The sequence below is a fragment of the Delphinapterus leucas genome, chromosome 1 (genome assembly GCF_059928025.1).
Source record: "Delphinapterus leucas isolate spDelLeu-1000000601 "Yukka" chromosome 1, BTC_Dleu_Yukka2, whole genome shotgun sequence".
Taxonomy (NCBI): domain Eukaryota; kingdom Metazoa; phylum Chordata; class Mammalia; order Artiodactyla; family Monodontidae; genus Delphinapterus; species Delphinapterus leucas.
This window is the reverse complement of record NC_143129.1, coordinates 56,974,585-56,992,151: the sequence shown is the minus strand read 5'-3', so window position 1 is coordinate 56,992,151 and position 17,567 is coordinate 56,974,585. Positions and strand designations below refer to the sequence as shown.

Below are 17,567 nucleotides of genomic sequence, written 5' to 3'. Positions count from 1 at the left end.
TCTCCATAGTTTTGCCTTTTCCAGAATGCCATATGGTTGGAATCATACCTTTTGTAAGCTTTTCAGATTGGCTTCTCTCTGTGTCTTAAGGTTCCTCCATGTCTTTTTGTGGCTTGATAGCTTTTTTTTTTCTTTTTCTTTTTTCCTAAATAATATTCCATTGTATAGCTGTACCGCAGTTTGTTTATCCATTCACCTACTCAAGTTTTGGCAGTTATGAATAAAGCTGCTATAAACATTCATGTGCAGGATTTGTGTAGATGTAAGTTCTTAGTTCATTTGGGTAAATACCAAGGAGCACAATTGCTGGATCATATGGTAAGAGTATGTTTCATTTTGTAGGAAACTGCCAGTCTGTCTTCCAAAGCAGCTGTACCGTTTTACATTCCCATCAGCAGCGAATGAAAGTTCTTGTTATTCCACATCCTCAACAGCATTTGGTGTTGTCAGTGTTTTGGATTTTGGTCATTCTAATATGTGTGTAGTGATATCTCGTTGTTGTTTCTTTTACCTGTTTTAAGCAGAGAACTGGGCCATTTTAGTTGCCTCAGTCCAAATTTGAACTAGAGAGGGCTAGATCATATGTTGTTAGACAGTGATCCCTTTGGACTTTTTTAAGGATCTACAGAGATAATTCGTGTGGCCATTCTATAGTATAATTAGTTTTTTTTAAGTTTTCTGTTTGTATATGAATTTGAAATAGGTTAACATGATGGTGATCTATATTCTTTTGACAGGTATTAGTTACTAGTGGATTTTCTCAAAATTTGTAATGTCGAAAATTTTCTGTGTACTAAACATTTTTTTCATTCCTCAGTAGAGCTTTTGAGAAAATTGTAACACATGACTTTGGGGCTCTTGCTGGAGTGGGAGAAGAAATATGGGGTGAAGGGGTGCAAAAACCAACTGTGACCAGAGTAGTTGGCTTAGCTCCCTTCATGGCTCAAATATCAGTAGATAATAGGCAAGCAGAGAGCTAATATTATTGGAATTCCAGAAATGGAAGGGATCTGCATTTGCCTGGAACTGGGCAGTGTGGTGTGTGGAAGATGTGGAAATTAGGAAAGTTTTAAAATGCAGTAGACTTTTGGAGAATAGAAAGTCTGATTGGCAGGTAATGAGGAAAAAGCATAGTTGTGTGGGACTTGGATCTAATATTTGTTGCATGCACACCATTTGCCAGGCATTACACTAAGTACTTTTGTATCTGTTAATGCTTTTAACCTTTGTCACAACTGTGGGCAGTTACAGTTCTTATTTCCAGAGTAAGAAACTGAGACTTAGAAAGAATAACTTGAGAAAGAATAACTTGACAAGATCACCCTGCAGTAACTAATGGAGATGTCAGAGTGTGAGCAGCTTGTGTTCTGCCACACACGTGTGATTCTCTTAAATTTGTTTGCCTTCCTGTAAGAGAGATGACATGGATCACCCATCATCAAAAATTTGCTACTTTCCTTTTGAACTATGATCTTTGACCTCTTGATTTGTAGCCTGAGAGATCGCAGCATAAGCAGAGTGATGGAAAGAAGACAGACTAAAAACAAAAATTAAATTCATGTAAAAAGAGATGAGTTGCAGGCATTTTGTGTTTAAATAAAAGGATACCCTCTCCACACCCACTATTTGTACACTAAGAATTGAAGGTGAGATGGGACAGCAGGAAGTGTTAGAAGGCAGATATTACTGATGGTGTGCAACATTAGTATTAGTTCAGGTGCTTTGCAGATAGGACTGGGGTATTCAGACAAAGCATAACTGGAGGGAGGAAGAGGCCAGACTGGTGACTAGTGGACGTGGCAGCAGATAAATGCATAAGCTAACCTTAGTCACTGTTGCTTTATCTCATGTCTCTTACTACCACTGCAGCCTTCCCATTACTTTCCTCTTCCAGACCATCCTGAAATCCACTTTCATTCTTCTCCCAAATACCCATATAATCACTGTGCTCCGCAACTTTAAAACATCCAGGGATTCCCATTGCTCACCAGACAAAACCCAGCCTGCACAGCCTGGTGGCCAGCCCCTCACAGCCTGGTCCTCCTCTCTACACCCAGCTCTTTATTCTTGTCAGTGCGGCCCCTTCCTCTCCCATCACCTTCTGAAGAGCCCTTGTCTATGCCCAGCTCCAGAGATGCTCCTGCCCCACCTCCCGCAAGCTGTCGGGCACCTGCAGTAGGTGATAGCGCTCCAGTCACTGCACACACTGACCTGGGCTGATTACACCTGGCACTCTCCCGGGGTGGGGAAAGTGGGTGCACATTTAAGTGCTTGTAGAAATTGACTCCAGCCCCCAAACACCCAGCAAATTGCTATTCTGACCCTGCGGGCCTCTGAGGCTATTTAGTCCTAGTGTAAGTGCAAATTAACGTTCTTGGTCACATTCTGATGTCCTTCACCAGAAGGATAGGAGTGATTTATTGGCAGTTACTGTATGAATTTTGCTGCTCTGTCAGTGACTTAAGATGGATTGCTTTGTTGAGAGGAGGATCTAAGACCTTTCTGCTAAGTCGAGACGTGCACCTTTCTTTAACAGCCACTTGTGGTTCAGCATTTCTGGAGCCTGGTTGTCCATGTCCTCCTGCCAGAGATGGAAGATTTGTATAGTACATGAAATATATAGGAATACAGTGATGCCTTTATTTGCACATTTTTCCTTACTACATTATTATAAAAGTGATTTTTTTCAGTATATTGGGTTGGCCAAAACGTTAATGGGGCTTTAAGTAAAAAAAGACATTTTTCACTTTCACGAAGATCTTTATTGAACAACGTGTTCACTAACTGAACGAACCTTTTGGCCAACCCAATAGCTGTATCCTTTCTGGAAGTAAATTGATTTTCACAGGCAAAAACTGCAGTTATGGTGGGAAAGGAACAAGACGGCAAGGGCCTGGGGGTGGGTAGAAGTCAGTGACTGATCTTAGGAAGTGCTGAAAGGGACCTTGGAGATCAACTAGTCCAACTGCTCATTTTACAGCTGGGGAAAATGAGATCCAGGGTTCTGACTTTCCGTATTTCTCATAACCAAAGCATGAACTAAGGATTCAGACCTTCGGACTCCAATGCAGTTCTTTCATTTTGATTTTTCTTCCTTTCCCTTTTCCTTCCCTCCCTGTTTCTCCAGCCTACTCCCAAAGTTCCTGGATTCTTCTAGGGTTTTACATTTCACTCCAAGCAGCCTTTCCATGTACTGGAAAGTTCTCTAATGTTTCACTGAAAGGAGTGGACAGCACAGCACCACAAATCTTCCTGTGGCTCCTCTGGAGTCCTGAGAAATAAGGTATTCAAGGACTGTCGCCCAGCTTTATGGACAGCCTGCAGCTGTAGTGGAGAGAGAAGTGCTTGAATAGTGTCAGCTTTTGCTGCAGTCCTGTTTAAAAACTGAGATTTTTAATTTGGAGGTAACAGGTGTAATCCTTGGCAGCCTAAATGATGCTTTGACACTAGAAACAAAAAAATAGTTTGAGTATATTGACCATGCTAGGAAGAAACTGGTGTCCAACCAGGTGGTTTTGCGTGTCTGTCTTCTAACATAAATGTTTCATCACTTTGATTTGAAAATGTGTTTGGTGGACATGGTTTTACTTTGTACTCTGTGGTCATTTATGTTGAAGGTCACTGCCTTGTACAGTACCGTTTCCAAATTCCCCATGGCCTTTTCAGCATTGGAGATCCAAGTGTCCTTAGTGGAGTGCCTCCTCTTCACATCATTCTCAACTTATTTCTGTCTTGTAAAGCCTGATACGTCTCCTTTTGATTGAGGAAATGCAAGCGAACAGTAGAGGTCATAGGTGAATTGTGTCTAGTTCTTCCCATTAACAGGGAAGGCAAATGTACCTTTGCCTCCTTGTTAACAAAAACAGAGGCATATCCGGACCATTTTTTTCCCCATGAAATTTAAACTTCTCTAATTAGCCTTGCTATAGCCATTCTGGTAAGCCTTGCCATATTTTCCTTTTACTTCAGCTTAGTCTAATAAACGTTTCAGTAGACATTTATTAAGCATGAACTATAGGCTTAACACTGTGCTGAAGATACAAAGATGGTCCTCACCTTCCAGAAAAGTACCTTATAGTTTTACTTAAGCTACATTGAAAGTCTTTTAGAGGGGTAAAAATAACATCTGTGTTTTATTCATAGAATGATTGCAGAGGTAGATGTATAATTCTAGTTTTCTTCTCCACTTCATCTTCACCACGTCAACCCATGATCTATGCTAATCCATGACTGTTCTCCGGGTTGACAGAGAAGTTTTCTAGAGCAAAATCAGGCTTGCAAATTTCTATTCTGCCTCTTGTGCTGTCGCCTCTGGTACTGATGTAATTCATGTCTACATCTGTGCTTCCCATTCACTCTGCAGGTATAACCGAGACTATGTGGTAGAAGGGGAACCTTATGCTGGTTATGATAGACACAATGCAGAGGTAGCAGCCTTTCATTTGGACAGGTATGTGTAATCACAGTGGGTTACATTCGTTTTGTTTCCTTTTAGGAATATCCTGGAGAGGACTTGTGGATGCCTTTCAAAGGAATGTAATAAAAAAAAACGAAATCTAATAACTTTAACTTGTTACCTACTTTAGATAACTGATTAATTCCATTAAATTTGTGTGAGTTCCTCATTATTTGGGTGGTACTAGGAATACCAAAGTAAATGTCTTAACTCCAGGCTTTTTTAGGTCATTTCATTCTGTTATGCCCTCTCTCATTAGCATGAGTGAAGATGTTCTTGGTAAATAAAATGACAGGAAGAAAACCAGAGTTTGAATTCAAGTCCCTAAATTGAACTGGTCATTAATTGGGCCTGGCAGTCCTGATTTTTGTTTTGTTTTGAATAATACTCACTTATCCTCATATGCTAAAAACATGTAGCATGACATATATGTGAATTTTATTGTCCTTCATATAAAATATGCACAGCTTCAATAACCAGGATAATTCTAAGAGGAAAATAGATGTGAATTCTAAATATATAAGTTAACTAGGAAAATTAATACTTTTGTAGCAAGTTACTAGTCAGGATCCTTGTAACTGAATTGTCTAGTATCCCAGTTGCTCCTCTGATCAGCTCTTTAATCAGGGCATATTGGTAGACTTTAAAATAAATTATTCACAATATTTTTTAAATGAATCTATAAGGAAACCGGAAGAAAATAAAGGTGAATTTTTGTCTTTTTTCTGGATTAGGAAGGATTTTCTAAGCATAAAAGCAATAATTTAAAAATCAAAAAGAAAAAACTCAATAGATTCAACTAAATTAAAAAAAAATTAACTCATATGTCAAGAAACATCAAACAAAATTTAAAAGCAAACAAACTTAGGAGGAAAATACTTGAATCTAATATAATCTAAGCATTAATAGCCTTAATATATAAATGTTTAGAAAATCTTATACATGCTCTAAAACGCTAGTAGAAAATGGTCTAAGAACACAGTTGGTTGAATAGAAATTATTGATTGCTAATAAATATGACAGAGGGAGTTCATCTTCACCAGTAATAAAATAAAATCCAGGGAATTCCCTTGTGGTCCAGTGGTTAGGACTCTGCACTTTCACTGCTGTGGGCCAGGGTTCAATCCCTGGTCAGGGAACTAAGATCCCACAAGCCATGCAGCGAGGCCAAAAAAAAAAATCCAGTTGAAACAATGGGATACTATTTTCTCCTACTGAAAATGGCAAAGATTAGAAAAAAGATAATACTTTATTGGCAGGAATACATTGACATTCGTATACTGCTTGTGTCATTGTTAATTGGTTCAGTCATTCTTTTAAAAACTCCGGCATTATGTATCAAAAACCTTAATGTTCATATCCTTTGAATGAGTAACTACCTTTTTATACAAACATCCCAGATATTTCTAGGAAATACTCTAGAGAATCAGAAATTAAAAGATACATACACCAAGATCTTAGCTAGTAGCATTTTCAGTAGTGAAAATATGGAAGCAATCTAAACATCTAATGAAAGGGAAGAATTAAATAAATGTTTGTTCACAATACCATGAATTTTCACTGCCTCTTCTAAGGCCTAGTGGGAAAGAGTTGGATAAATCCTACTCATCACTTAATTGCACATTAGAATCAATCTTTCCAAGACCTTGTTTGTTTCCTTATTTTCTTCATCCCTAAACCCCTTCCTGTTTCTCTGTTGATGGACACCAGTTCATGAAGATCTTTTTCCCATATCCATACCAATATTTTATATTATCCAACATACTAATTTTAGTTAATATATGTAAAGTGGTATCTCATTGTTATTTTATATTCCCCCAATTATGGGTAGAGATTAGTACCTCCTTTTCACAGCACAACACCTGTTTGTTAACTTAGAGTGAAGTGGTCTTTGTATGGAAATTACTTTTGATGTTAATTAAATATAATCATGTTTCTATTTATTTATTTATTTTTGTGGCCTCGCCACACAGCATGCGGGATCCTAGTTCCGTGACCAGGGATCTGACCTGTGCCCCTTGCGGTGGAAGCACCGAGTATTAACCACTGGACTGCCAGGGAAGTCCCTGTAACGTTTCAATTTATCACCTGTGCTTTGGGGGTCTTGTATTTTAAAGCCCTTCCCTCCCTCAAAGTCTGAAAGATATTCTGTGGCCAGTCCCCCTACCCCTTTTATTAACTGCCCCATCCAAGCTCAGGTGCCACTGGACACGGCTTCCCAGCACTAAGTGGCTGCTGTTCTTTGAAGGTCTGACAACAGTCAATGGGGAGAAAAAATACTTCCCCACTTTCTTTCCCACCTTATACTTTTCTGCTCTGGGTTGCTATTTCTCCATTACATTAGGATTTAACCACCTCCTCTGGCCTCAGGAAGTTCTCTCATTTTTTATGTTATTTTGACATCTATTGATCTCCTTGCTTTTGTGGCTTTTCTGAAAATGAGTTTAGGACAGAGTCAGTCAGCAGCCCTGAACAATAGATTATTTATTGCACAGTCATTTTTTTTTTAACATCTTTGTTGGAGTATAATTGCTTTACAATGGTGTGTTACTTTCTGCTTTATAACAAAGTGAATCAGTTATACATATACATATGCCCCATGTGCACAGTCATTTTTAAAGGCTTTTCTAATAACATGAGAAGAGGCTCATGATACAATGATGAGTGAAAAGCAGGAGACGGAAGTGCATATAGCATAATCTCAATTGTGTATATACACACAAGAGTGAGTATGTGTTTATATATACATGTGAAGGAAAAAATGGTCTTATGCCGAAATGGCAGTAGTTACTTCTCGGTTGTGGAATTATGGATGATTTTAATTTTCTCCCATAAATTTTCTGTGTGTTCCAAATCCTGCCCCTCCAGCTTTTCTTCAGCGAGTATGTATTTTTTAGCCAGAAAATTTCCTTTTTTTAAAAAAATGATGGTGCTCAACGATAAGGTTGCACTTTTAGACCATTAGAAGTATCTTCAAATGTATCTATATTTAAGTTGTCCTGTGAGTTTATCCTTTTAGATTAATCTGTGTAGTTTTCTGTCAATGTTTTATGTAAAGGTTTGAAGCCCTGTATGGGTTTAGGCCCAAATTTTTTTTAATGCTTCGTTAAATTTTATTATGAAAAATTTCTAACAGACGTAGAAAGAGTAGTATAGTGAACCCATATACCCACTCCCTAGGTTTAACAATTGCTCACATTTTGCTAGATTTGTCTTACATAAATTATTTACATCTTGATATTAAATTCACAAATATATGTACCTCTAAAAAATACTTACCAGCAGTCAGCAATACCTTTACACACCTAACACGATTAACCATGATTTTTAAGACTACTGTTTAGGGAATTCCCCGGCAGTCCTGTGGTTAGTGTTTAGGACTCTGCGCTCTCACTGCCAGGGGCCCAGTTCGATCCCTGGTTGGGGAACTAATATCCCGCAAGCTGCACAATGCAGCCAAAAGAAAAAAAAAAAGACTACTGTTTAAAATATATCCCCAAAGATTTTTCTCTTCTGTTCAACCTTCCAAACCAGGATTCTGGGTTTCCGCCGAGCCCCCTTGGTGGTTGGCAGATTTGTTAATCTGCGGACAGAGATCAAGCCTGTTGCCACGGAGCAGCTCTTGAGCACCTTCCTAACTGTAGGTAAGGAGGTTATAGAGGACGTTTAGGTAAGGGAATAGTTAATAAATTAAATGGGGCATCATTGAGCAAGCTGGCTCATGACTTAGGAACTGAAGAACTCAAGGGACTACAAAAGCAAATCAGGCAACTTGTTCTCAGAGTACTGGGGGAAATAGATCTAAAGGTGGATGGCAGGAAATTGAAAGTTTTCCCTAATGCACGTTTTGTGTGTCTCTGACAGGAAGTGAGATCATTTACGACAGTGTAATTAGGGGATAACTTAATTTCCTTCTGCTTGATCTTAAACTAAATCTCAAACTCAAAATTTGGTCTGAATCAGTTACTGCCTGTGTATCATTGCCTTGGTGTTTTTTTTCATACTCCTGTACTTTCTTGGGAACTGTTTCCTATCTCCTGAGAATTGAGCAAACCTTAAGGCAACTCTATAAGAGGGTCAGAAATTCCCTTGTAGGGTTGCCCTTGGGCCTGGAAGATCACCACTGCCTCCTCCTACTCTGCAAAGGTTAGCCTATGTAACTCTTTGTGTGTGGAATTGACTGCCATCCCTCTGGCCTCTGTTCTCCGTTGTCACACTCTGAGGTAAGGGGTCTGGGCTAGAATTCTCACTCCTGTTCTCCTTGCAGACATAGTGAGAATGGGAGGAATTCAGAGGTGCTGTGGTCTTTTGTCTGAGCCTCCTCAGGGTGCCATTTTCAATGACACAGTACTCTGCGTTGATATGACTGTTGAAATAGACATTGCAAGATGAACTTCAACTTGCTTTGCTAGGGTGAATGGATTTACATTTATAATGAGGTGAAACTGAATATTTAAAGCACTTTTGACAGATTCATCATTCAGAATTTAAACTTATCAGGCTAGGGCTCTGCTGTTCTTGCAAATAACCAAAAGCATACACTGTCACTGATTTGTTTCATATATTTTCTAATCACTTCTGCTTGTCCAATTTTATGCTTAGGCAAACATGCATTCCTGATGGATGGGAAGAATAGGCCTGCTGTCTAGAGACTCAGAGAAGGTTAACTCTCCTATATTGTGCAAGGTGCAGGGGAAGGGAGAGGCCAGAAAAAGGGCTGAGTATTGGAGAATCCATAGACGCTACCCAGGCTGCAAAGAGGGAAGGGCATTGGGCACAATAACAGGAAGTATAATGGAAATGAGGGCACAAAGACCTGAAAGTGCAAAGCACTGGTACATTTAGAGAAAAGCTTCTGGATACACTCTACAGCATAGGGCAGTGTCTTAGTTTGGCTGCTATAACAAGATATCATGGACTGTGTGGCTTAAACAATAGGGATTTATTTTTCACAGTTCTGGTTACTAGAAATCCAAGATCAGAGTGCCACCATGGTTGGGTTCTGGTGAAAGCCCTCTTTGTGATTCACAGGCAGCAGTCTTCTTCCTGTATCCATCCTCACATTGCAGAGAAAGAATGAAAGAGGAATCATCTCTATCATGTCTCTTACAAAGGCACTAATCCCATCATGAGGACTCCTCCCTAAAATCCCACCTCCAAATACCACCGTATTGGGGCTTCACTGTGTGAATTCTAGGGGGGTCATGAACATTCAGTCCATAGCAGGCAGGTAGAGGGATTGGCTGGAGATGGGTTTTAAATGATGGACTGACCTTAGCACAATTTTTAAAATGTATTACTAGATAACTTGGTATAATGATAGCTAAATTTTGTATAGCCCTTGCAACTTGACAAAGCACTTTCACACAGTTACCTTATTTAATCCTCTTGACAAGAGTGCAATAAGTAGGGAAGATTTATCCACATTTCAGACCTGAGAAAGAGGTTTAAAAGTTAAATGACGTTCCCAAATTCACAAAGCTACTAATTGTTAGCCAGGATTCAAACCCAGATATTGAGACTAAAATATTTGATCTGCATATATTCTTGTATATTCATTCATTTATTTATTGAACAAAATTTTGTTTCACTCTGTGTGGCAGGCTCTGAACTAGGTGTTGAATATACAAAAATGAATGACACCTTCCTGCCTTCAAGGAGCTTTATCTAATGGGGGAGCCACACATATACAGAGGGCCTGTGGGAATGTGGAGGGGAAGAGGAGGGGCTAGAAGTTAGGGCTGGGGTGATAGTTTCAACCAAGTCTTAAAGGGAGAATAGCAATCCTGCAGGAAGATACAGTGGGAAAGAACACCCTAGGTTTGGAAAAGGACTCTTAACCTTTTTTTGTGCAAGTGACTCTTTGGCAGTCTAGAGAAGTTTCTGGATCCTTTCTCAAAATAATGTTTTTAAATACATAAATTAAAATACGTAGACTTATAAACAAAACTAATAATATTGAAGTATATATTTTTTAACCTAAAATTACAAAAAGCTAATTTGTGATAGAGTAACATGTGCTTCGTTATTTACACATTAAATAACAAGATTTAGAGTGATCTAGTAACTACCATAATTTCGGACCATGAATATAAATGATACTTTGAAGTATCTGCAACAATGCTAATATGATATGAAAAATTTATTGATTTCTTCTGTTGAGAAAGTCACAGGTAACGCTAATACTATGGTTTGCTGCCTACCATCGTAACTGAAGGAAATGCTAAGTTTCAGGTAGAAGTTAGTGAAAATAAAAATGTAATTTTGTTTCCGTCCAGTTCACAGGCTCCCTGAGTTAACCCTGTTCTAGGTGGAGGACAGAGCAGAGACAACAGCGACAAGAAATGAGAGAAGAGCATGGCAAGCTCAGGAGACTGTGTAGTTGAGCTGAAGTAAAGATTTTCTCCTTAGGCACTGGGAGGCCATGGAAAAGACTTTGAATGTGGAAAGATCAGATTTGAGTTTTAGAAAACTAATTGTAGCAGCATTGTGGAGGATGAATTGGGAAGGGCAAGCTGAGATGAGAGCCCTTGGGGGCTGTTGTAGTAAATGCACATGCAGTGAGTCCAAACTAAAACCTGGACATCTAGGGGATACTCAAGAACTGGAATGGAAGGAATTTGGTGAACATTTGGGCTGAGTGAGACAATTGAGAGAGAGGAAAAAGTTAAAAATGACTCCTAAATTTCTGGATTGGATGACTAAGTGTATAATGAAGCTGTTAGCTGTCTTAGGAATATATAGAAAGGAACAGACTTAGGGAGATGGAGCAGAGGAAGATAATGAATTTAATTTTGGATATTTTGTTTCCTTGTGTAAAATAATAAGAAATAGATATATTGGTTTCTGTCCCCAGTTCCTGACACACAGCTCCTAAAACCCTTGTAAATTCCTAAGTGGTAGGAACACTAGGAGTATATCTTATTCTATTGAGGTGATTCTGGGTTGGTTCCTGGATGCCTCCTGGATGGAGGCTGTTCACCAGAAAGACCAAGCCATAATTAGAAGCTTGGAATTTTCAGCCCCGCACCCTTGCCCTTTCTCCAGAGAGTGGAGAGGAGCTGGAAATAACTGATCATGGCTGGAGTTACTAATTGATCTTGCCTACGTAAGGAAGCCTCTATAAAAATTCCAACAGTACGGGGTTCGGGGAACTTTACAGGTTGGTGAACCAAAAGTTTCCGTGTGCCACCATGCCAGGCCCCAAACTCCACAAAGACAGAAGCTTCTTTGTTCAGGACCTCGACCTATGTATCTCTTCATCGGCTCTTGATTGATATCCTTTGTAATAAACCAGTAATCTAGGGAGTAAACTGGTTTCCTAAGACCTGTGAGCCGCCCTAGCAAATTTTTTTTTTGAGGTATAATTGTACATTATGTTAGTTTCAGATGTACAGCATAATGATTCAGTATTTGTACATATTGTGAAATGATCACCACAATAAGTCTAGTTAACAAACATCACCATATATAGGTACAGAATTTTTTTTTTCTTGTGAAGAGAACTTTTGAGATCTGTTGACTTAGCAGCTTTCAAATATGCAGTACAGTATTATTTACCATAGTCACCATCCTGATGACTTATTTTATAACTGGTTGTCTGTACCTTTTGATTCCCTTCACCTATGTCTCCCACCCCACGACCCCCCAGCCTCTGGCAACCACCCATCTGCTCTCAGTATCTGTGAGCTTGGGTTTGTTTTGTTTCATTTTGTTTTAGATTCTGTAAGTGAGATCATACAGTATTTATCTTTCTCTGACTTATTTCACTTAGTGTAATGCCCTCAAGGGCCATCAGTGTTATTGCAAATGACAAGGTTTTATTCTTTTTTATGGCTGAGTAATATTCCATTGTATATATACCACATATTTTTTCTTTATCCATTCATACGTTGATGAGTACTTAGGTTGTTTCCATACCTTGGATATTGTAAATAGTACTGCAGTGAATATGGGGGTGCAGATATCTTTTTGAATTAGTGTTTTTGTTCTCTCTTCAGTTAAATACCTAGAAGTAAAATTGCTGGATCATATGGCAGTTCTATTTTTAATTTTTTGAGGAACCTCCATACTGTTTTCCACAGTGCCTGCACCAATTTATGTTCCCACCAGTGATGCACAAAGGTTCCCTTTTCTCCACAGCCGTACCAACACTGGTTATTTCTTGTCTCTTTGATGATAGCCATTCTGACAGGTATGAGGTGATGTCTTATTGTGGTTTGATTTGCATTTCCCTTGTGATTAGTGATGTTGAGCACCTTTTCATGTATCTGTTGGCCACTTGTATGTCTTCTTTGGAAAAATGTCTATTCAGATCTTCTGCTTATTTTTTAATTGGATTATTTTTTTGCTATTGAGTTGTATGAGTTCTTTATATATTTTGGATACGAACCACTTATCAGATATATGATTTGCAAATATTTTCTCCCATTCAGTAGGTTGTCTTCTTGTTTTGTTGATGGTTTCCTTTGCTTTGCAGAAGCTTTTTGGTTTGATGTAGTCCCACTTGTTTATTTTTGCTTTTGTTGCCTTTGCTTTTGGTGTCAAATCCAAAATATAATTGCCAAGACCAATGTCAAGGAACTCACCGCATATGTTTTTTTCTAGGAGTTTTATGGTGTCAGGTCTTAAGTTCAAGTCTTTAATCCATTTTGAGTTAATTTTTGCATATGTTATAAAATAGTTGTCCAGTTTCGTTCCTTTGCATGTGACTGCCCAGTTTTCCCAACACCATTTATTGAAGAGACTGTCCTCTCCCTGTTGTATATTCTTTACCCTAGTAAATTAATCGAACCCAAACAGGGGCTCATAGGGACCTCTAATTTATAGCCAGCTGGTCAGAAGCACAGGTGACAACCTGGACTTGCAATTGCCATCTGAAGTGGAGGGCAGTCCTATGGGACTGAGCCCTTAACCTGTGGAGTCTGATGCTATCTCCGGGTAGATAGTGTCAGAATTAAGTTAAATTGTAGGACACCCAGCTGGTGTCCAAGAATTGCTTGGTGGTGGGGGAAAACCCACACACAGTGAAACTGGGTGCAGAATCTCACCTTGACAGGAACATCCAGGAGTAAATGTTGACTAGTTACTTAGGAGCTAAAATCTGTAGCTTAGGCGAGAAGTGTGGGCTGGAGCTGTAGATTTTATTATCAGGTGGTAGTTCATCCAAGGAGAGCATGGAGATCGAGGTCATCAGAAAACCAGTTTTAAAAGTTTGGCGCATTCAGGAAATAGTGAAAGATTCGGAGCCTCAGGTTCATGGCTATAAAACTGGAATATTGAGGTCTGGAAAGGTAGATTGGAACCAGATTATTCCTAATAAATAGCTGGCATTGATTGGTCTCTGACAATGTGTCAGGCACTGTGCTGAGCATTACTGGGGATTGTCTCTTTCACTCTTCACAACCCAAGGAGGGAAGAACTGTTACATTATCTCCGTTTTACAGAGGGAGCTTAGATAGGTGAAATTACATGCCCAATGTCTTGCAGTCTAATGACTATTTAGAGTTTATATTTTGATCCCACAAACCTGACCTTAGATTACACTTTTAGCCAGTACACCTGACTCCATTCGGTTATAAAGGGTCTTATTTACCAAACTCAGAAGTTTGGATTTTGTCACATAGGCAGCAGGTTTCCTACACCAAGCAATGTTTTGTTTTGTTTTTCTGTTTTTTGAATCAGTAATACATTCCCACAGCTCACAATTTTTAAAAAATATCAAAAGGACATCATGCTCCATTGTATGGATCTACCATAATTAATTTAACCAGGCCCTTGTTGGACATAAAAGTTCCAGTATTTTGTTTTTACAACCACTGTTGCCCAAAATTACCCTGTACATATTTTATTTCATACATGATCAAATATATCCAGAAGTGGAAGTGCTGGGTCAAAGGGCACATACATTTTTACATAGGTGTTTAATCAGGTTACATTCTCAGCAGTGGTGTATGAGAATGCCTCTTCCCCGCTAGCCTCAACAACAACGTATTATCAAACTTTGGGTTTTGTTTGTTTCACATGTAGCATCTTTTTATTTGTTTAAGAGCCATTTGTATTTGCATATCCTTTGCTCATTTTTTAAAATAAATTTATGTATTTATTTATTTATTTTTGGCTGCGTTGGGTCTTTGTTGCTGCAAGCGGGCTTTCCCTAGCTGCAGTGAGCGGGGACCACTCTTTGTTGCAGTGCGCAGGCTTCTCATTGCGGCAGCTTCTCTTGTTATGGAGCATGGGCTCTAGAGCGCCGGCTCAGTAGTTGTGGCGCATGGGCTTAGTTGCTGCACGGGATGTGGGATCTTCCCGGACCAGGGCTCGAACCCGTGTCCCCTGCATTGGCAGGCGGATTCTTAACCACTGCACCACCCCTTTGCTCATTTTTAGCTTTGTCATTGGTCCTATCAATTTACAGGAGCTCATACATAAGAAGGATAATAGCCCTTTGTGATATGAGATATAAATATTTTCCCCAATTCTTTAATTTCTTTTGACTTTGCTTATAGTTTTTTGTTTTGTTATTTTTGGGGGGCGGGTGTTTGCCTTACAGAAACTTTTTGTTTTTAATGTAATCAGTTCATCTTTTCTGATAGATTTTCTGATTTTGAATCATAGTTAGCCTTGCTCACTCCAACATTATGGAGGAATTCTGCTTTTTTTTTTTCTTTTAGTACCTTTATAGTTTTATTTTTTGCATTTAAGTTTTTGATATTGTTGGAATTTATTCTGGTATATGTAATGAAGTATGGCTCCACTGTTGTTGTTTTTTCCCAGATGGCTATCAGTTGTCCCAATAGCATTTGTTAAAGAGTCTCTTGTTTTTCCCTGTAGTAAATTTTCTTTATTTAGTTTCTTTATTCAGCTTTAGTTTCTGGACTTTCTGTTCTTCTCCATTGGACATTAAATCTGTTTATGAGCTGGTCTATAATGTTGTTGTTGTTGTTTAATATTTATTTTATTTATTTATTTTGGCTGCTCTGGGTCTTCATTGCGGCACTCGGGATCTTTCTGGCGGCATGCAGACTCTCAGTTGCGGCATGCGGACTCTTAGCTGCGGCATGCATGTGGGATCTATTTCCCTGACCAGGGATTGAACCCGCGGCCCCTGCATTGGGAGTGTGGAGTCTTACCTACTGGACCACCAGGGAAGTCCCCTTTAATGTTTTAATTACTGAGGCATTATACTATGTTTTGATATCTGGTAGGTCAAGTCCCCTCTCTTTGCAGTTATTTTAACAATTTTCTAGCAGTTCTTAGTTATTTTTTCTTATGACCTTTAAAATTGTCATACCTAGTTACCCTCTAAAAGATCCGTTGGTATTTCTGATGGATCAAGTTAAACTTACAAGTTTATATTTTTATAATTAAAAAATAAATGTGGTATATCTTTCAATTAGTGTTCAAATCTTCTTCACCTAGAAAAGTTTGTAAAGTAATGGAGAGTGATAGAATCAGCTTTGTGGGTGGGTATATAGTGGATTAGTTTCTATTTAGTGTGTACTATGCCAGAGGTTGGAAATACTAAAAAGTTTGAGTGCTGTTTGTCTCTTCAAGGACACATATACATGACAACATAAACAATCATTAAAGGAGCATGTGAGGTTTTCTGGGTGTAGGGAATTAGCTCATTTGATGGCTATTATTTTGTAGAGGTAGAGAGCGAAGAAAGCATTACTTTCCTTAACTTCTTATTTTGAAATAATTTTAGATTTACATAAAAGTTGCAGAAATGATCCAGAATCCCCCAGATTCCTCAATTGTTAATACTTCTGAATCATTTGAGAACAGGTTGCAGACATGAATATCCATTACAGCATTATATGCTCCCTTAAGACTTCAGTGAGTATATCCCAACTACCAGCACACTCTCCTACACAACAACATTCAACCATCAAAATGAAGAGATGAACTTTGATCCAATATTGCTATCTAATTCATAGATCCTATTCACATTTTGCCACTTGTCCATGTAATGGCCTATGTACATCCAGGATTCAATCTAGGATATTGCATTCAGTTGCATGATTAAGATGGTGAGTGTCTGCAAGGTTTCTCCAGTATTTTATACTTACTAATAAATAATTACTGAGTACTTTGTAGGGAGAAACTCAAAACTATATAAATATTCTATCCTCATGAAACTTTTGCCCACCAGTTTTAGAATTCATTGATAATTCTTACCCGAATCAGTTACTAATGTGATAGTTGCCAAATGGTGATTTGCTAATTCTGTCATTTCTTCTAGACTTACTGGTTGCCATTCTTTTGATGAGTAGAGCTCCCGTTGCCCTGCCCCACTTTTGTTTACTTATTTATTTATATCACTATGAACACGTAGACTCCTAATTTACTCAGTTATAATTTGTTACTATTATTATTTATTTTGATGCTCAAACTGTCCCAGATTTGGCCAGTGGGAACCCCTACAAACTGTCTCTTGTGTTATTTGGAATGTCCCCGTCATTCTGAGTGCCTCCTTACAGCTGGCATAGCAGTATGACCCAGGCTCATCTTGTACTTTCCCTGCCCCTGCCCTAGGGGTCATCTGTTTCTCCAGGGAGCCCTGGTTCCTTTTAATATAGTATTAAAATGATATTTAGAAACTGATATGTGAGTGTGTTCATTACTACCTGAGTGTTATTGTTTCCAGGTTTTCTAAAGGGGCAAAATATGTATATATATATATATATATATATATATATACATGCGTATGTATATATATGCATACATATACACAAACATTTGTACTTTCTTTTATATCTCTGTGTTTTAAAACCATCAATTCAAATCAATATCTCCAGTTCTAATTCAACACTGCAGGATTTACTCTGGCCTTCTCTCTTTTTATATGTTAAACTCCCTTCTCCATCTATGAGAAACCTGGTTCCCATTATCCTCAGTCTGTTTACTCATTTGCTCTAGACCCTACTTCCCACTCCGCATGTAACCGAAGTCCTGGTCCATGGCTTGGCCTCGTACATGCCCTCTCTCCCTCCCCTGGGCATTCTGGCCAAAATGTCAGTCCTGCTGAAGGAGAAGAGGACATTACTTAAAGTGAGTTCAGAAAGATACTTGTGACAGTAGTTGACTTCTGGGAGAGATTGGGTAGAAG

At 38.7% G+C, this 17,567-nt stretch overlaps 1 protein-coding gene across 5 annotated transcripts in view; it reads left to right on the top strand.

The window, feature by feature from the left end:
• The window catches only part of FAM20B (FAM20B glycosaminoglycan xylosylkinase), a 41,693-nt gene that overhangs the window by 14,320 nt on the left and 9,806 nt on the right, over nucleotides 1-17,567 (top strand). For all 5 annotated transcript variants that reach the window (XR_002642424.3, XR_016393023.1, XM_022556546.3 and 2 more), the window contains 2 exons: nucleotides 4,364-4,450; nucleotides 7,991-8,100. Coding sequence is in view for 3 of the 5 variants with exons in the window: in XM_022556546.3 (XP_022412254.1) it covers nucleotides 4,364-4,450; nucleotides 7,991-8,100 (197 nt within the window). In the remaining 2 variants the exon portion in view is untranslated. The remainder of the gene's footprint in view (nucleotides 1-4,363; nucleotides 4,451-7,990; nucleotides 8,101-17,567) is intronic.